Source organism: Crocuta crocuta, unplaced genomic scaffold, assembly GCF_008692635.1.
Source record: "Crocuta crocuta isolate KB4526 unplaced genomic scaffold, BGI_CrCroc_1.0 scaffold99, whole genome shotgun sequence".
Classification (NCBI taxonomy): Eukaryota; Metazoa; Chordata; class Mammalia; order Carnivora; family Hyaenidae; genus Crocuta; species Crocuta crocuta.
In genome coordinates, this window is record NW_027551560.1 from 6,879,283 (window position 1) to 6,900,602 (window position 21,320).

Sequence of the window (21,320 nt, forward strand, 5' to 3'; positions counted from 1 at the left end):
CTATTTTCCCTGCATTTTTTAAGTGAGGCAGAGTTTAGGAAATTTTTTCCAATTTCACAAAGATCCATAACTGGTTTTTGGTGCAGTGCTCAAAACTGTGGTGGGATTTCCTGCCTCTGTCCCTGCCCACTGCTCCGCTCTAAGCCTTCTCTTTTCCCCCATTTCCTACCCTGTCCATTTTGACTCTTGACCAGCAGTTATCTTCACTGTGAGGGCCGGACCTGGGAGCCCTGGTGGGTCAGTTTGGGGAGTTCCTAAAAGGGAGCTTGCTTCATTCTCTCAGGCCTTCTTTTCATAAGCCCCCTGTACCCATTCAGCTTTAAAGAATGGAAAACCTTCCCAGATTCAACTACTCATCTGTAAGTGGCTCACTGTGCTTGCCAGGGAACACCTGTTGGCTCTTCTAGGCTCTCCTGTCCTCAGATCCATCAGACACCACCCTGTTGCTTCCTTCACTCGCACCCTGATGCTGTGCACAGTGTAGCTATTGGTGGGTTGTCCCCATCTATTTGTATTTTAGGGCAAAAAATACAAATTTTTGTATTTTTAGGGAGGTTATCTTGTCATCTTAATTTGTATGTGTTGTCCATGGCCTTTTGTTTTGCTCTCTCGTTACTGTCCATTCTGTGTAGGGATTCAGGGAGATTGAAAAACTACATCCCCTGCCACCACCATCTGCTGAGAATCTGTTTAGTGATTTTAAGAGTTTGCATTGCTTTTAAAAGTGTCTGACTCATTCCAAAAAAACTATGTGAAAGAAGGTGATATCTAAGCAAGGATAATTTGATATAAAAACTTTAATCATACGTGTTTGACTTATTTACAAAGCAAGCTTTCTTTTGTGGTTATTCAAAAGTTCATTAGGATATATTTTTTGATACCCTTGTAACTACTGGACTATCCTTTGGTGTGTATGCTACAATTAGATTTAGGTTTGAGGAATTATTGCATAAACTGTTCTGTAAAAGATCAGCTGAGTTTTGTTTTGTTTTGTTTTTTTACTATGTAGAAGATGTCAGTAGTGTGGAACTAATGCTATTTTGAATAATGCATAAAACGTCATCAGAATTAAGAAATCAGAGTCAATGTTCTACTAGAAGAATCCTTGAATCCTTCTGGAGGTTTTAAACTGTTGCCATACATGCTACCTGGTGTTTTGAAATTTAGGGAGAATTTTATCGTAGTTGCCCTTTTAGTTACCTTATTTAACATCTTGTTTTCTCATGATTGTCCATTTGGGTTGAGAGAGGTTCAGGACTGAAACAGCACAAGTGTTGAAGGTCATAACTGAGGTTCATTGCCAGGGATGTTTGCGGAGCTTTTACAGACCTCAGTTCTAGCCTTCTCTTTTATGACCACAATTTAAAAGTAAGTTATAGGTACCTAGAAGCAAAGCAATAAAAAATGTAGCCATTTTTTAAACTTCTTTCAGATAAAAGCTGTAAGTTAGTTTTTTTCATTTCCTAAAAAGCTTCCAATCTTGACATTCTCTGGGCATGTGTACAAAAAAGACAAAATACAAACAGTAAAACTCAACAAAGCCAACCAAACGAAACTCCCTGGTCACAAACCTCATGCTCCCACTCCGTTGCTGTAATCAAGTACACGTTTAAAGGAACAGATAGATGAGGCTAGCAATTGGTGTTGAAACAATTGCTGTTTAAATTAGTAAAAAAGTTTTTACATCAACTGAAGCCACAAATCCATAGAGATGACCCTTCACATGACTTTCCTCTTTACCAAAACCCTTTATTTCAGGTTTAAATCTAAAGGTTTTTACCTAATCTCAGAAGTTCTCATATAGTTGAGAATGGAAAGTCATTTCCAAGTTAACGTAGACCAATATATTAGAACTCTTTCTCTTTTCAAATTTTTTAAAAGAATATTGTAATGTTAACATACTGACTCTGTTTTCTTGAGGATTAAAAATAAAACAAGCCATAACCTCTGTTTAGTGGTATTGCTGATAATTTTTAAAATATATGTGCAACTATATTGCTTCACAATGAGATATCACTTAATAAACATCAATTGCCTCCTAGATGGCGTTCAGGAAGTGGCTTACATTCACTCAAACCAGAATGTGATCGGATCAAGCAAAGCTGAAAATCACATGAGCCGATGGGCAGCACGTGATGTGTTTGAATTGAAGCAGTTTTCCCAGCTTCCTGCTAACATAGCTGTTTGTACTTCTAAGGTAAGAGAACATAGGGTACAGACATCTTTGTATTTAATGTCATTTTCATAGAAATTAGTTATTAGGATCTTCTCTAAATACTCCCTTCAAAGTAGCTGTAAGTGACATACGAAAAAGTATAAAAAACGGAACACCATTTGGAGCACTGTAGTCACTAAAAATGTTTTATATTAAAAGGCAAATCTAGGGGTACCTGGGTGACTCAGTTGGTTAAGCCTCAAACTTTGGCTCAGGTCATGATCTCCCAGTTCGTGGGTTCAATCAAGTACCATGTCAGTCTCTGTGCTGACAGTTCAGAGCCTGGAGCCTGCTTTGGATTCTGTGTCTCCCTCTCTCTCTGCCCCTCCCCTGCTTGTACTCAGTCTCTCTCTCTCTCAAAAATAAATAAACATTTAAAAAGATGTAAATAAACAAACAAATAAATAAATAAATGGCAAATCTATATCTAAATGCCTAATAATGTTGAATTGCTTAATAGTTCCCCTCAATAAAAGTTTGCTAAAAAATGAGAAATCTGAGGGGATCATGCAGTTAAATCAGAACCGAAACCACTTCTCATATAGAAAACGGGAAGTGTATAGTAAGATGCCATTCAAAATGTTTCACCCCACATAAAGGCACACACACTAAAACTAGCTTCATGTAGAATTTATATTTTTAGCAAAACGATTCATATAATGTTATAAGTAATAAATACTTTCTATATGATTTTCTCATTCAAATTGCTGTTATATAAAAATAAGGCTTTATATAAATATATTTTATTTACACATAATCACTTTCGTCAAATGTTTGAAAAATATTTTCTTCTCTTTGGCTTATTGTTCTTTATTTCTAAGAGCTGAGGATTAGTTTTTCTACCACTTTATGTGTAGGAGTTAAAAGTCGGTACTATGTATTACAAGGATACATACTTTGTTTCTAGTTAGTTTTAAGAAGGAAGCCGGGGGGAAATGCCCATGAACCTTCAAGCTGTCTTTATTTATTGTTCCTCTGGTTCCACGAAGAATTTGGATTGTCTTAACAATAAGATCAGAATACAAAATGAATTCAGAACCAAGGAAAATATAAATTAAACTGGAAGTTTAGGACTAAAAGAAAATTAGAATGCAGATATATAGGACATAATGTTTTTACCTAGATTTTTTTTTTTGAAAATGACAAATTTGATCGAGTTTCTTGGTAGACAAAACAAAGAAAGTAAGCAATTCATTTAGTGTTTTTTCAACTACTGCATTTGGAAATGTGTGTGGGCACTTTGGGTGGTCACAGTGACTGAGTGCCCGACTGGCATTAATGTCTGAAGGCCAGGGATACTAAATGGCTGTTGTGAAAGCGGGAGGGCCATCCCACATGCCAAGAATTGTTCTGCTCAAAATGCCATAACACCCTGCTGAGAAACACTGAGCTAAATAGTTGTCCTTAAGGAAAAGGGGGGAAGAAAATACTGGCTCTTCTAGGGAGGAGAGCTCTCTTCCTAGCACTTAATTTGAGGAAATTTGTCACCTGGAATTTTAAATAGGGACATTGAATGTTCTAGTGAACAGCCAGTTGTTTGTTCAGAGTAAATGTAATAACAGGATTTGGAAGGCTGTGCTTTTAGCATTTTTTATTGTACTCCAAAGGGACAATGCAATGCACGAAGGTATAGTTTCAGGACCCAATATGCTGCTTTTTTATATTCTCATTTGATCTAGGAATATACCACTTCTCAACCAACACTGTAGAGAGCATTTCTTGTAGGAACTATCTGAAAAAAAAGCTAGTCAGCAATATGCTGTGTTTGCCAGAAACTGGCTGTATTAGAGCCTGTCAGAATTTCTTAAATAGACAGCTGATTTTTATTAGGGTTATTTTTTAACCATAGTCCCCTTTTTTTTAAAATTATGCCCTTATCCAAACAAATAAATTTTAATGTGAAAATGTCACATAATTTAGCAAACCCTGTAGTAGATGTCAATGAAATAATTTAATTGGATAGTGGTTGTTAGTTTATTTAAATATTTCTCAGAGGAGAAATTTGCAGCCTCATATGATTCTTTCCAAAATGGACCTGAGAAGCAACTCCCTAGATATAAAAGCAATAAAACATCCCTTTGGAAACTTCTTAAGGAAAGTTGTAAAAATAAAAATACTAGAAATACACTTTGCCCTTAATACCAGTAGTTCTGAATCTTTTTAGCCCCCAAATTCTATAGGTAGACAGCACAGTCACATCAGGAACTGTGCCTCTTCACATTGATTTTCAGAGTGAGGCACATTTCCTACAGAGAAACAAATTGGAATATTCATTCCCTAGGATTCCTAATATGCCCTTTGAGGGTATATGTGTCCCCATCACACACAGACCAACTTAGTAAACCTTCAGGGAGTATGAAGAAATATGTTGTTTAATGACTAAATCATAGTGAGTATAAAATATTCAGGGAAGTTTTAAAGCCACTAAGCAGGAGGTCCAACCCCATGCCACCAATGCTAGCAGGCCAAGAACAGTCTGTACAAGCATGCTCATTTCAGTGGCCAGCCTCTCTAAATCAATATTTGATACAGTAAAATTCCAACAGAGTAAGATTTAGTCCCTCAGATTTTGCCTCTACAATTTAATACATCAGGTTAACAATATGGCTGTACTTTCTTGAAAGTTGTAATATACTACCTATAGGCAAAAATTACCTGGGGACAGTATATGAACTTAGCATTCAGAAAGAAAAGTCTTACTTATTATAAGAAAATCAGAGTTTTCAAAATAGATAGTGCTCATACATGTTTATGATCGTAGTCTTTCACCAACCTCAAAAACTAAACCTACTGTATTTTTTACATAAAACTACAACCCCTGAGATATTCTCATGCTTTCCTCATTTTAGTTTAATTGGTAATAAAGAACTCATATAATATGAGTTTCCTTTTCAATTTATTGAACTCTGTACTCTTCCGGTGGCAGAAGGAATTTTAATAGCTACAACTAGCCTATGGCATGCACTGTACTCAGAATGTCAGAGTTTAAATTCTAGCTCTCCCGTATACTTCCCGTGTAACCATGAGAAAGGGACTTAATGTCTCTGTGCCTCTCTTTGTGTTTAAAATACAAATAATTATACTTCTTACCTCAGAAAATTGTTGTGAAGACTGAGGTAAAAATCCTATCAACAGTACCCGACACAAAGTAAGCACTCAATGAATAATAAGTATTGTTATTATTACCACTAGATAAGACTAATATCAGGTCTCTAATACCCCTGGAAGGTGGGGATCAATGAAGAAAAATAATCCATAAATAATTGTATACAACCATATTTAATTATAAATTTTTTAAATGGGTGATATTAGCATATCTGGGGCTTTGGACTCCCTTTAAAAGGAAAACAAGAGGGGTGCCTGGGTGGCTTAGTTGGGTAACTGTCTGACTTCATCTCGGGTCATGATCTCATGGTTCCTGAAGTTTGAGCCTCAAGTTGGGCTCTGTGCTGACAGCTCAGAGCCTGAGCCTGCTTTGGATTCTGTGTCTCCCTCTCTCTCTGCCCTTCTCCCACTCATGCATGCTCAACATTTCAAGGCCATCTCAGAATTTTTACGAAAAAAAAATGTTCACAGTCACTGATTTCATCATATGTGGCCAAAATTACTTCAACACCTTTAATGAGTAAATTAGTGAAACATACCATCATCTTCGATTAGGGAGATTTGTATGTCACTCACTGAGAGGTTTTGTAGTTTGTAGTATGTTGGTGGGTGGCATCAGTGAATTTGCAGTTCTGAAAAAAATTAAAAATAGTTATGGAAAGAAAAGAGAATAAACTAAGGTAAAGGGAAACAAAGCAGGGTAAAAGCAATAGTGTCAGAAATTATCTGCAAACCTCTTGCTTCTAAAGTCTCCAGAAATCCCCAGACCTCCCACCTACAGTACAGTATCTTTCATCTTGGGGCTCACATCCAGAACCTTTATTACTGAGAATTCTTCTGAGTGCTTCTTGTCTGTCACCACAGTTTTATTAGAGATCTTTATTTCTGTTTGAAAAGACTGTGTGTTTGTGTGTGTGTGCACGTGTGTGTGGTCTGTGTGTGTGTGTGTGTCTGCAGCCAGATGCAGATACGTTGTCTCGTTTCCTAAGAAAAAGAAAACAAATCCTGTTTCTTTGTATGAAGGCAAAACATGATTAACAGTGGCCACCATATGCAAATATTTCACTTTCAAAGGAATACTGTAGTTGAATCTAAGTAAGGGCTTTTAACTAAATTGCAAAGGAATATACTAAATGGAAAAGTTACAAAAGAGAAGTAGTGTATACCACAATCCTTGATAAACTACTATGGTCTTCAGAGTTTCTCAGTCCTTTCGGTGTAATTATTGATAGCCAAAATGACAAGAGGTCTGAACCTGCTTTTCAAATTCAACAATATATTAAGAAGAGGCCTAAAATATACTATCTTTTCCATGTTGCCTTTGGTTGCTGACAGTTTGTACTTTTATAAATTAATTTCTATTTATATGACATTTTATAGATGTCCCAAATGAAAACCTGTCTCTCCTATAATAAATTTCTAAGCATACCTTTGTTATTGAGGAATACAAACTATCTAAGATAAGAACTAGTTTTGCCTTAAATTGCACTTAGATATTTTAGAACCATGTCTGAAGACCGCTTATTTTAAAAGATGAGATGTCTGATAACAGGAGGAGAAACCTGTGTGATTTAGGTCTAAGCTCAGACCAGAAAGAAATGCTTTAAGCATTCAAAAGAACTGATAATACCTTTATTAGAGCTAATTTGTTCCTTTAATATATGGAAGTATGTCTCGGAATTTAGCTATACCTGTTTGTGATGTGCTGCCTCATTTTTTCAGTCAACTGCATGTTTTCAACTTAAGTATACTTAAAGTTTTCTGAAAAGAAATGTACAAAGACAGCATTCAATTAAGGATTAATCACTATGGCAACTGAGACATGGTGACTGGGAGGCGGAGGATGTATTCTCCCTCAGTTTCCTGCCAGCTGTCATGGTCAACCTCTGCTGCCTGAATCCAAGCCAAAATATAGACTGTGACCAACTCTAAGAAACTATATCTGTATTTTTATAAATTGGTACAAGTATCAGACTATAAAAGAAGACTTAATCCCCTGAATTGGATGACAGACACTTGGCACTCTTGCCAGTGTTTGACAGAGAAATAACGGGTCGCTTTGTAGTAAAACCTGGATTAATAGTAAACCCTTCTTTATGTTATTGCAGTGTGGTGTAAACGAAAGGCCTATGCATGCTGTCGGCCCGGGCCAGGGGGGAGTGTGGGGAAGGGTGCCTTTTATAACCCGTGCAGGTTTAAGCACTGTTCAGAATACTGTAAATACAAAATGTCGTGTTAGTAAGAACTCCTCTTTCTTGTATTTGTATTAGGTTGGCATTTTGTAGATTACTTAAAGAAAGGATTTCTATGAGCTATGGTGGATTTGATTGCAGTATGTTTATACAGCTTTTGGAGTCAGCAAGGAGGGATGGACTGTTTACAGTGAAGCAGACTTTGGGGAGATATAGCATTCCATTATCCTATTTTTCAGGATACTGAATGGCATGATGGTTTAATCGTTCACAAATGACTGGTTTATGAAGTATTTGAGTAAGGAAGGTTTATGGTTTCAGCATGTAACGAAATTAACTCTTACTAGGTGGGATTTTTCATGGTTTCATCAGTTTTCTTTCTGTAGCTAGATGTTAATTTTATGGTATTTATATCAGAAAGTTATTCTTTCGCATAATCTTAGTGAAGATCAAGAGTTTTTAAATTTTGTGTGTATATGTATGAAATTACGTAACTAGTGGTGGCATGAAAAGTTTGTATTTTTGGAACTAGTATCGATTCAGAAAGATGGTGTATCAATTATGAAGAACACCTGTTACCTAGTCAGAAGGAGGAGAATCTGGTATTAACTTGAAACAAGCACACCTAGTCCCCTCCTAGCCGGTGTCTATGAGTGGATGTGGCGTCCTTCCTCATAGTGGGAAGTGGCATTACCTGGATTAATGGAGAAACAGGACTAATGACCTGATGTGTACAAAACATATTCAGCTCCTTGTGATAAAGGCATTAAAATTACTCAAAATATAAATTTTTATTGTTGTAATTGTGATTATTGCTGATCAGTAAGGGTGATGACTGAAACTGCCTCTCTTATTCTCTACAGTGACTCAATACAATTTTTGTTGCTAATTGTACTAATAATAGCATATGTTAGAATAGAATACCATAAAAGATATCTAGTCTTCTCTAGTTTTATAGATGAAGGACCCACCTTGAGCTGTGACTCACTTGTCATGAAGAATTCTATAGAAAAAAATTATATTTGAAAGGAATTATAAACTGATTTTATAATGAAGTGGACTGAGAAAAAATAATATTTTGCCTATCAGGAAATAGTTGTATTCTGACTCTCCGCCTACCTGGCCATTGTTCCAATTGCACAGTAGATAGATGTTGCTTCTTAGAATAGTTTCTCTGTTGAGAATAGCTGGAAGATTCTAAATAGCTAAAAAATACTATTTCTTTAACAAAGCCTTCTCATTATAAAAGCTTAGAGATAGAAGACCACATTGAACTCTGATTGACTTTACCTCATGACTTAAAGAAAGTTAAGCATCCTTTTCAAATTATATATTATCCTGTGAAAACCATGGTATCAGTTGGAATGGCCACATCATGGAAACACCTATTGCCTTGTCATCTGAGAATTCTGTCTCTACACATATGAATTCTGAATTTTCATAGGATTAATGAGGCAAAATTATAAGACTAGCAAGTCATAGTTTTTCAGAATTTGGAGGATTCTTGGAGACTATTTAATGCAAATATATCATTTTACTGATTTTTAAAAATGAAAGGGTAAATAAGTGGCTTCCCTCCGGCTCAATAGTGTCAGTCAGCTTAAATCCCTACGGTCTTTCAATCCATCTATCTTCTCTTGTGCTTTTTCCTTCAGTTTCTTCTGAAGGTTTTGGTTTTTTTTGTTTTTTGTTTTATTTCTCCATTATAACAAATCAGTCTAATTTTTCAAAATAACTTGCCTATGAAGAGTCACTCTTACTTTAGCAGTTAAAAAAAATCAGTACCCTTCACTTTAAGAAATATTTTGTCAGATAGTTAAAGCTCTGTCTGGACTCAAGAAGTTAGCAGTGACACTGTTGGCAATATCTACTGTGCCAAAGATGTTTTGACAAAGACATGATTTTTTACTTTTTTCTCTTATGCTATTTCTCTACCAGGAATAACCTTGAACCTTAATTCTCTCATCCCCCAAATCTCCGAATCTCTTTACCCTTCAGAACCTACCTCAGATCCTGTCGTCTCTTCCACAAAGCCTGCCCCAACTCCTCCCTACGTTGGGACTGAGATGTCCCTCTTCTTACATTTCTTACTCTTTCTGCTTTACCCTATAGTACTTTCTATGGCCTGTTATTCTAAAATATGACTTCCAGATTTGTTTTATAAGTACACATCTTTTTCTTCTTTTCTAATGAAAGTCTGGACTTCCAGATAGCAGGATATATCCCTGACTCGCTTTTGATAACACCAGAGATTTAAAATAGTGTCTTACATATGATTGAAACTTTTTGAATAACTTTAGGTTTTCAATTTCAGTAAGGGTACAGCGTTTTGAGAATTTTAAGTGTTTTATACTATTCCATGAACAACTTTCCTGGTTTTTCTGAAGATCCTCTGAAGATGGCTTAAACATTGTTCAGAGCTACCATTGGACATATTTATTGAGCCAGGGAAAATGGTCTGTCCTTATCTGAATGAGAAGTATTCTCAGGTTGCCTGGCACTCGTGGTCTTCAATAAATTTACTCAGTCTACACCTCTGTAACCATATCATCTACTGTCTGATCCTCTACTCCAAGTGGACCCAATTCAAGTTCCACTTCCCTTCATAAAGTCTCAGTCTTCAGAAATCACTCTGTTCCAAGTTCCTTTCACATCCATACATACTCTGTGCCAGTCATCACTGTAGACATGGTGGATACCACATTAGTGTTGCTTACCTCAGGTGTGTTTGTTCTCTCCTCAAATAGGTTCCAGGCTGCTCAAGGACCAAGACCATGGTGTACACTTTTATAAACACCACAGCCTAGCAACAGGCAACACAGAGTGGGGGTTCAGCAAATGACGATCATTTGAATTCCTGCATGAAAGTATTACATAAGGCACAACCATTTTCACTATGAAGTCAAGGCTCCTCAAGTCCTAACTCCACAAGTTAATGTTAAATCGCATGCCCTGGCAGATCATGTAAGGATCTTAATCATTTTAGAGCAGCATAAATGCTGGTATTCTTCATTTTCACTCCTTACTTGTCATCTGTTGGCTGCAGTGCTGGTATAGGAAACCCACTCAAGAAGGGAGAACATGAGTAACAGGGCCAGAAAAGATATCCCCACCCGTTCATGACTTTGTGAGCTTTCCTCATCTAGCAGTAATACATCTAAACAATCACTTTTGGACCTTAATTTTCTGTCTTCCAAAGTTATGTAAAATGTCTTATGCTGCTTTTTCATGGCACACATGGCCTATCTCAGTTTGTCCCTAGCCTGCTTTTTAATTCTCATTCTGAGACACTTACTCAAAATTATTGATACTCTGTACCAGGTGCTGTGCTAGCCCCTAGGGATATGAAGATGAACGGGCTCTTCTGGTCAGCTTTCAGATTATGAACCAGCCTCCAGGCACACTGTGGACCTTTACCCTGCCATGCCTTTGCTCCTGTGGTTCTTTTGTGTAAAATTCCATTTCACCTGTGTCTACTTATTGAACTCCTACCCCTTGTATCATCAATGACAGCTGTCCCCTATGGCCTCCCCAAAGCAGTGTAAATGTCTTCCTCCTCTTCATTTTTTATGTGTGTGTATCTGCTATAGTACTCACCATTGTATTACGTAGTATGTACATACAATACATAATATGTGTATGTCTACCGGATGCTCGCCGCTGCAAGGAATAGGATACGCATCTACAATTAGCCTATACAGATAGACACGTGAAAAGACGCTCAGCATCACTAATTGTCAGGGAAATGCAAGTCAAAAACACAATGAGATATCACCTCACACCTGTCAGAATGGCTAAAATCAGAAACACAAGAAACAACAGGTGTTGGTGAGGACATGGAGAAAAAGGAACCCTCGTGCACTGTTGATGGGAATGCAAACTGGTGAAGCCACTACAGAAAACAGTATGGAGGGTCCTCAAAAAATTAAAACATAGATCCAGTAATTCCACTACTGGGTATTTGCCCCCCCAAAAATGAAAACACTAATTTGAAAATAGAGACGCACCCCTATGTTTATTGTAGTATTATTTACAGTAGCCGAGATAGAGAAGCAATGCAGGTGTCAATCAATAGATGAATGGATAAAGAAGATGTGTATGCATATGATGGAATTTTACTCAGCCACAAAAAATGAGATCTTGCCATTGGCAACAACATGAATGGACCTAGAGGACATTATGCCAAGTAAAATAAGTCAGAGAAAGACAAACACCATATGATTTCACTTATGGGTGGAATCTAAAAAACATAACAAATGAACAAATAAACAGAAAGCAGAAACAGACTCATAAATACAGAGAACAAACTGATAGTTGCCAGAGGAGAGAGGGTGGAGGGATGGGCAAAATGGGTGAAGGGGAGTGGGAAATACAGGCTTCCAGCTATGGATGAATAAGTCACAGGGCTGAAAGGTACAGCATAAGGAATACACTCAGTGGTATTCTAATAGCACTATATGGTGACAGATGGTAACTACACTTATGGTGAGCCTAATACAATGTATAGATATATCAAATCACTATGAAACTGTGTAACATTGTATGTTAATTATATTTCAAAAAAGATAATTGATTAATGAATTTATCAAAGTGAGCTATACAGTGGGCCATTGAACTAATTCACATAATGGCTAGCCTGTTGAGGAGTATTTCTAGGTTTAGTGCTAGAGCCCAATCACATTGTAAGGATTCAGGCTTTCTCATTTTCTGCATCACTGGCCTTGGTAAGTCAACATTTAGTCCCTGGGCCTTTTGACTCATGTTGCAGGATGATCATTGCATCTTTGAAACCCATTGTCGTATCAAATGCATCCAAAGACAGAAAGGTGTGGTTCTCTCATACATATCTCCTTTTGTTGAAGAGAACAATCTTTGTGGCAAAACATGCATGAGTAGCTTGCTTAATCTCTGTTTATCCCCCCTGGGAACTGAGAGAGCAACCCACCTTCCCAGAGCACATCTCTAAGAGAACTACAATTTTGTTCAGACAACATGGAAAGTAATAGTGGCTGTTGGTAGGCCATCAACAATGTTTGCCATTGTATTACTGGTTAGACTGTGAAAATCTTTTGCATTAGGAATGGAAGCTTACTATTCCCTAGAGCTAGGACAGTACCTGATACCTAGATATTCAATCAGAGCTTACTGATTTTAGTTGAATTTCTAGTAGGTACTAAATAATGCCTTCTCAAAGAGAGTCTACAAATAAAAAATGTGAGGGATTACTCTAATTTTTAATATGAGCATGAATTCTTGTGTAGTAGATTGGCTGTAGGCAGGATAAATATATTTGAACTGTGGTCCTTAATCTAACATTGGAATTTGTGATATTTTTGCAAATTTCCTGATGAGGATAATATCCCTTTTAACATGACCAGAGTCAGCTCTCACCACTTTTACGTCAGGATTGTTGGTGAGTTGATGTTTTATTTTAAAGGTAATGTCATCTCGTAGCCAAGTTACTATCAGAATCAACTTTCAATTAATCTGTAAACAATTTTCATGACTGTAGCAGCAACTGCTTAAAAATGGAATTGGAAAGCCATAACCTACTTTTATTCAGCATTTAAGGCTGTCCTGTTACTGTTGCCAGGTGAAGTAATGAATACCTTAAGGGGGAAGAGCTTTTTGCTTTTGGTAAATTATTTTCCAAAAATTTTTCTTACTTGTGTTATGTTTTTTCATCCAACATTCATTTATTGAAAGGCTGTCAGATAAAAGATTNGAATAGGGGTCCCACCTATTCAAAGAGAGCCCTGGTCTTGTTGTATTCCTTTGGTGGGTGAAATTAGGATTTCTGGCCTACATGTAACATTGTTGCTACTTGGCTTGCTATGCTGTATGTGATTACATAACATTTTAAATAAAGGTAGATTCCATTTCTATAATAAAGCTATCAGATGAGAAATTGAAATAACAATGCCAGAAAAAAAAAAAGTATGCAAGGAAAGTCTCATGAATCTGGACCTTCAAGCATGGGTAGAATTACGTTGGGCAGAAGGCAAGGCTGAGGAAATTTGGCTCCAGAAATGAATACCCGTGATGTGTTTGGCAGTAGTGACAAACAGGACAGCCTATATTGGACATCAGGAAGAGTAAGACTGCATTGCGGGAACACATCATGAAAGGCCTTGCATGTAGAGAAATAATCAAAAGATGTTAAACTGACCTGAACAGACTGAAATGTTAGAGTTTATACTCCGACAAGTAACTTTCAACATGTGCAGAGTATCTAACCATTCCCTGGTGAAGAAGGCCAGGAGCCAGGCCTGGAGCTGGGAATCATTATTCTAGACAGAAAGACTCTTCTGTTTTCACTCAAGAAGTGGGGGAGCCTTTTCCTGTGTGTAGGCATAAAGCTGGGTGAAACCAAAATCCACTCTCGATCATCCTGGTCAGAGTTTCCAGCATGGAGGTATCATGTATGTGCTGATTGAAGGCATGTCAGCTTATTGTAGATGAACAGTTCCCAAAATGTGGTCCGTGGCCCTCTAAGATATCTGAGACTCTTTCAGGGGTCTGCAAGGTCCGATCTATTCTCAGAATATTTCAAAGTCCCCTTTTCACTTGTTGACATTGAGCAAATGGTGCCAAACCAGTGGGGAGAAAACTGCCGGCAGCTTAGTATGAATCAGTGAGTGGCCCCAAATCATACCTAGTAGTCGCTGGATTCTGTACATACTTGCAGGACAAGAAAACTACTTTCTCTGATGAAGATCTTTGATTGATTTCTATCCTTGATAAAAATGGCTCATTTTTATCAACTCTCAACCCTTTATACTCATCTTTTTTTCTATTCTGTTTGATAAAATAGGAAGTGTACATAAGATAAGCACTTGTATAGTTGAGCTATAAAGTGAACTAGAGGGATGCCTGGGTGGCTCAGTTGTTAAACATCTGACTTCGGCTCAGGTCATGATCTCACATTTTGTGGGTTCGAGCCCTGCATGGAGCTCTGTGCTGACAGCCAGCTTGGAGCCTGGATCCTGTTTCGGATTCTGTGTCTCCCTTTCCCTCTGGTTCTCCCCTGCTCTCTCTCTCTCTCTCTCTCTCTCCCTCTCTCAGAAATAAATAAAACATTAAAAAATTTTTAAAAAGAAAAGTGAACTGGACACTTTTTTTTTAATAAAACATCATTTGTACTTGAAAGAATGGATGACAGACAGACTGGTTATTTAGATTTGGTAGGTAATTTCTTAAAAATGAACCTAGTGAGGGGCGCCTGGGTGGCTCAGTCGTTAAGCATCTGACTTTGGCTCAGGTCATGATCTCATGGTTCGTGGGTTCGAGCCCCGCATTGGGCTCTGTGCTGACANTATGTTACCAGGGATAAAATTCAAGCTTTCAATTAAATTGTTGAAAATCTTGTATCTTCCACCATGACCATGACACCTTCCCTATGCTTACATATTTTTTCCTGATGCAATAAGTGATGCTAACAACAAATATGATTTACCAATGCTGTATAATTGAATATGTCACATTTTAAAGATCTACATAACTCAGTTCATTGTTGTTTCCAAATGACCAGTGAATATCACTAAGTTATGCATAGGGGAAAAAATCTGTCCAAAGGACAATATATGCCAATAAATTTTAATTTTAACAATATAAAAATTTACTGATACGGTTTCAGATTTTACATTAAACTAACCTTAATTCAGTTTTGATATAGTATCAAAAAAGAATATCTATAATTATCTGAAAAGGCTATTAAAATATTCTTCTCTTTTCTAACTACATATCTATATGATGCTTATTTTCTTCATATACTCCGACCAAAAGAACCTGGTTACAACAGATTGAATGCGGAAGCCAGAGATGAGAATCCAGCTGTCTTTTATTAATCCAGATATTAAGGATAGTTACAAAAATGTAAAAAACATAGCCACTCTTCTTTCTAATTTTTTGTTTGCTTTGAAAAGTATAAAATGTTTTGTTGTTGTTGTTAAAAAGAGTTATTCATGGGCAGCCTGAGTGGCTCAGTCAGTTAAGCATCCAGCTCTTGATTTTAGCTCAGATCATGATCTCACAGTTCATGATATCAAGCCCTGATTCAGGCTCTGCGTTGATGGTGCAGATTCTCTCTCCCTCTCTCTTTTCCCCTCCCCGGCTTCTGTCATGCAAGTGCACATGCACGTGCTCACTCTCTCAAAATAAATAAACATTGAAAATAAATAAATAAAAATAAAAAGTTATTCAGGTTAACGTGTAATTGGCTTATTGTTATTTTTTTAAATACTTTATTTTGGGGAGAGTGCAAGTAGAGGAGAGGCAGAGAGAGGGGGACAGAGGATCCGAAATGGGCTCTGTGCTGACAAGCTGACAGTGCAGAGCCCAGTGTGGGGCTCAAACTCACAAACCGTGAAATCATGACCTGAGCTGAAGTCAGATGCTCAACTGACTGAGCCACCCAGATACCCCACCTTATTTTTAATGGATTAATTAATATATTTGAATGTTTAATAGGTAAAACTCACACAAACAAAAGCTCTTTTGTTTTTAACAATTTTTAAAGTGTAAAGAGGTCTTAAGATCCATAAGGTTTCAGAACTGCCATCTTGGACCATCTAAAGAGAGGAACTTGATCATTAAATTCACTTCTAGTGGGACATACTTTTATTTGACCTTTCTCTATGTAAAAGCTTTACTTCCTTTTCTACAGGATTTAAGAAGGCATATCAGAATAGGAGAGATGAAAATGATGTGGTCATAGGGAATCCACTCTAATTTGCTATAAAGGTGAATCATTCACGAATTTCAGTACTTTATTATTAATGATAACCTGCATTGAACATTACAACTATTTGCAATGTCTCTGTCATTTGGGACATGCCTGAAATGATCTTCCCAAGATGCTAGAGAACCATTGGTGGCTTTGTCATCCTATACTTAGAAACCTTAACTCCAGCCCAAGGTCTGAAGGAGGCAAGTGAGGAGCCTAAGCTCCCTGTGGGAAGTGCCAGCTGCTGAAAAGGAAGGCAGGGACAGATGGCTGCCAGGGAAAGCTTTCTTTAATTTTTTTCCCTCAGCGGCACCTTCTGTGATCTTTTCACATACCAGGTATTACAAGTACAGGACCTTCAAATGGTCTTTAGAGAAAGTTTTATAATAATCTAAGTAATACATACATTCAGCATGGCATCAGGGCTGCAAGATGCTGAGGACCTATTGATTACCACTTTCTGGAGATCTTAGAAGGACTGGTAGAACTGTGAGTTTTATTTTATTTTATTTTTCATGTTTATTTATTTTTAAGAGAGAAACAGGGCACAACTGAGGGAGGGGCAGAAAAAGAGGGAGACACAGAGTACGAAGCAGACTCCAGGCTCTGAGCTGTCAGCATAGAGCCCGGTGTAGGACTCAAACTATGAGCAGTGAGATCATGACCCAAGCCAAAGTCAGATGTTGAACCAACTGAGCCACCCAGGTGCCCCAGAATTGTGAATTTTAAGTATGAAAAGACCAATGGAAGTCCCTGATCCAAATTCCTAACCCCTTAGATCCTGATCCCCAAATCACTCATCATTCCCCAGGGTAATGAGGCTCAGAAAGTTACAAAACTTCCCCAAGTTTCTTCTGGACCCTAGGGCCTGAGGTACTGAGTCCAGTGCTCTGACTGCTACCCTAGAAGGGCCCAGATCCTGCACTAGCCTTTGTCTATAGGAGGTGTTAGAGGGAATTGATGCCCTGACCACACTCCCATGGAGAACTGACAGTCATAGTGAACACTCCCCCATACTAGTCTGCACTGCAGGCTGTGGTGATTGCCACTGTCTCACCTGGCCTGTTTCCACAGATGACTGCTCTGGCAGTGTCTTCAGGTTCACAGATCCCAAGGAAATGGGGCTTTTCCATTTCTGTTTGCAGTGTGTGCCCCACACCCCCCTGTATTCACCAGCTCTCCCAGGGCTATCACTTTGTTCTTTTAGATAGATAGGTCTGTCAGACAATGAGAAATGGCCTGTTGTGGATGAAAAAGGAACCTAGGCTCAGGACCACCATTGTAAAGTTGTCCTGTTGTACCTTGCTTAGAAAGCAAAATACTATTAAAAAATAGAGATATATAGATACAGATAGAGATACATAAATATAGCTGGATTATAACTATTACTTCTCCCAAGAATAAAGCAGAACAGCAATAACAAACCCCGCAAAAGATTTTGGATTTGAATCTAAGTGGGTTTTTTAAATTTTTTCAGATAAAATGAATGTCATTTTTAAACATGCAGAAAATTTGACTTTGATATGTATTTGTGTGGGTCCTCCAACCAGCTGGCTTTTCTCCAGAGGATGAGTAGAGACAATTCAGGGGTAGCTCATAGTTGCCTTAGGCTTTCCTGAGTATTGGAAAACTGCATTTACAGGAATATTTCCTACATCCAGGCAAAAATCTTGATGATTACTTTGAGGATAGGAGCTTTTTCACACTTAGGCAAAGACCCTTAAAAGTTTTTGTCCTTTTAGACACTCAGATCCATTTGAATGAATGTGCTACATATTTTTATAATACTCCTGATTCCCTGCTTTGCAGAGACAAAGAAGTTTATGACTTCTTATATGTTTATAGAGTTTGGCCCTTCCCAAAGGGAGATTTCTTTTTTAATCTTTTGTTTGAACAGATGTGTAAACAAAAGCATTGCTGCTTCTCAGACTTCACTATTTAAGATTTAATGAAAAAAGAAAAAGAACACTGATGTGTGTGTGTGTGTGTGTGTGTGTGTGTGTGTGTGTCTTTATGGCAAAGTTGGTGTGATCAGGACACTGAGGACCTGTGGCTACACGGTGCACCCACACATGGCAGTGACCATAGAGTGGCTTGTGAGGCTCTGTGCCATTCTCAGGAACAAGGTGTAGACTAAGAGCTTTCCTGTAATGGGCAGATATTCTGGTGATCTTAGAATCCAAACTCAGGCTTCTCAGGGGGTCCAGCCATCAGGATCTTCTAATGCCTTTGAAAATCTCCCTGTTTCCAGTTTTGTCAATGGCTAATCAAGCCTAAATATCTGGTTATGGGGACAAACCAGTGAATGTGTCTGTTACATATGCATTGCTCTTTGTTCTGGTATATGTTCTACAGGGTGTTTTTTAGAGACCAGCTTAGCAGACAGAGCCATTCCAAAATTGATTAATAAAACTTTTCACTAAATCTCAGTAGCCCACTATGATAAGGCTACCCATCCTATGAAGCTGTTCCACATTACTCCTCATCCCTGTCCAGGCTTCCTCCTCTCCGTGGAGGGTACGGACAGATAAGCAGGGAAGGAGGAGTCAGCAGTATCTGCAGTGGCTCTGGCTGCATCTCCAGGGATTAGCCCTGAGGAGCTTTAGAAAGATGGCAGAGATTACAATAGTGTTTCTCCTGCCGAAATGGGAATTAGAGGCTGTTCATGATGGCTTTTGAAACTCACTCTCCCGGATTGTACTGTTTCTTGCCCCACTTGTTACAGGTAGGTGGCCATAGGACAGATTGATCCCTATCAGCTCTGCTCATTTCCTTGCTATTCCTATCTGGGTGCTCTCTATAGTTCTTCAGTAATTTGCCTCCAAAGTTATTTTTCATCTCAAAGACTATTAGTAGAAAGGTTTTTGTTTTTTGGGTTTTATTTTTTACCTTAAACATTCTCTGCACTATTTCCAGTGGAGCTTCCTAGTACATAAAGATAGATTTCCTACATAGCAGAGCAAATAGAAAAACGCTAATGTAATCATATGGCTGTGAGGTAAGAGGAATATTCTTTTTGTTTTCTTTTCTCAGCACATTGACAGTAAAGATTGCTGTCTTTAAACTTTTTAAGAGTCAGTTTTATTTTTTTCTTACTTTCATATTGAAAATCTATATATACTTTATCTCCTTTTTTAGTTTTGCCTTTCAAAAAATAACTCTTGCTTCATTTAAAGTAATGTAACTTGGCTTAGATCTAATGTCTTGAAGTACAGACAGTGCACTTTTGGTTCAAAGGCAAAAGAGTATTATCGAAAGCTATTTGAATCTTACTGTTGATCTTTAGAGCAATGAGTAATATAAGGAACTTTCCTCATAGAACCAACATAAACCTAAAACTTCTCAGCAAGAAATAAATTATATAGAATTATATACAGTTGCTTAAAGTCTACTGTGGATTCATTTGGGCTACTCTAGAAGAATGAATTTTTCCCTACAAAAGTGCTCTCTTATTCACTATAATCTTAATGTAGATCTTTTATAATTTAAAATAACTATAGCTTTTATTTTATAGAATGTATACATTATACATGTTTTTAAATTTGTGATTTTCTTTTTGTGAGAGAGAGAGTGTGAACATGTGCATATTTGCACACAAGCAAGGGAGGGGCAGAGAGAGGGAGAAAGAGAATCCTAAGCAGGTTCTGTGCTGTCAGTGCAGAGCCCCACATGGGGGCTTGATCCCGCAAACTGTGAGATCATGACCTGAACTGAAATCAAGATTTGGATGCTTGAGTCACCCAGGCACCTCTGTACATCTTTAACTAGTAATTTTTATAATATATTTTCAAACACAATTTACAGACAAATTAGAAAATTCAATAATGATTTTATAACTTCATCAAAATTAAATCAAAGGTGAAATTCATAAAGCCTTTGAAGGGAGCCATTTCCAAGTTAAACATTTAATTGTGAAAAGATGAGGAGACTATTTTGGCCAAAATATATTAGAACAATTATCTGTTATAGAAATGATATGTATTTAATGTTTAAACTGAATTAAACAAATGTTTGTATTATGAACTTTAGTTTTAATAATAATTACTTTTGTAAAGACAGCATATCATGTGTTTAAATTCTTAATCATATGAGTCAGATTAGGACTTCCCATAATCAGACGAAGCCTTTTACCTTTTTAGCCCTGTTTACCTGTGGTCTGAAGGGGACAGTTTTTCCTTTAATTTTTCAGTTCTCAACTGATTGCTGCATATAGTATGTACATGTCCAAAGAAAGAAGACATATTACTACTCATAGATTAGAATGATTACTTCAGTATTCTCTGCTAAATCCAGCTTCTTAAGCGGACTCCCATTTCCATTCAACCAATCTCATCATCAAATGAATTTTTAACTTTATTTTTACATTTCCTAGGAGCAATTACTTTATTCCTTATACTTCCTAGGTTTTATTTTTAATAAAAGATCCATAAATTGAATTTGATTTTTTTCATAAAAACACTATAGTAGAAACACCTAATAATACCCAGTAACATGCAAATAATCATGAATGTAGCAATTACTAAGTTATAAATTATATTCTAATAGTGTCAAGCGTCCTAAAATACTTAGCAGATGTATTTATACAATACAAATACTGTACAAAGTTCTTATCTTTATAAATCCTCATTATTATAATCATAAATTGTAATAGAAAGGAAAACTTCATCAGAATCACAGAATATAGAAGTACTTCCTCAAGGCAAATCTTCATGGATAGTTCTGAAGGAACTTTTTAAGTAAACATTAGGAACAGTTAAGGGCTTTTGCAGAAACTGGCATTTCTCCTTTACTCGGGTTGTGATTGCAAAATTTTCTTTTGAATAGTGTTCCATAGTGTTCCAGTTGTTGGCCATTCTATTCCTTAGTGGAAAGAGGAGTGGATTTATTTTGCTTTCTTTAGCAAGCAACCTCACCCTCTCTCCTAGTGTTAAGGAGGGACAGTATTGTCTTTTAAATTTCTAACCCAGCTCTTTTTTACTGAACTTTTCATTATTCAAGCCTTTATAACTGTTGCTACTTCATTGTGTTGTCTCAGTGTCATATGACTTCACAGCTTTGACATAAGTGGTAATGAATGAGTTTG

The 21,320-nt window shown here is 37.2% G+C and overlaps 1 protein-coding gene across 1 annotated transcript in view; it reads left to right on the plus strand.

Moving 5' to 3' along the window:
• The window catches only part of ERCC6L2 (ERCC excision repair 6 like 2), a 131,612-nt gene that overhangs the window by 97,532 nt on the left and 12,760 nt on the right, over positions 1-21,320 (plus strand). Inside the window, exon 17 of the mRNA XM_077749488.1 lies at positions 2,043-2,197. Coding sequence (XP_077605614.1) covers positions 2,043-2,197 — 155 coding nt within the window. The remainder of the gene's footprint in view (positions 1-2,042; positions 2,198-21,320) is intronic.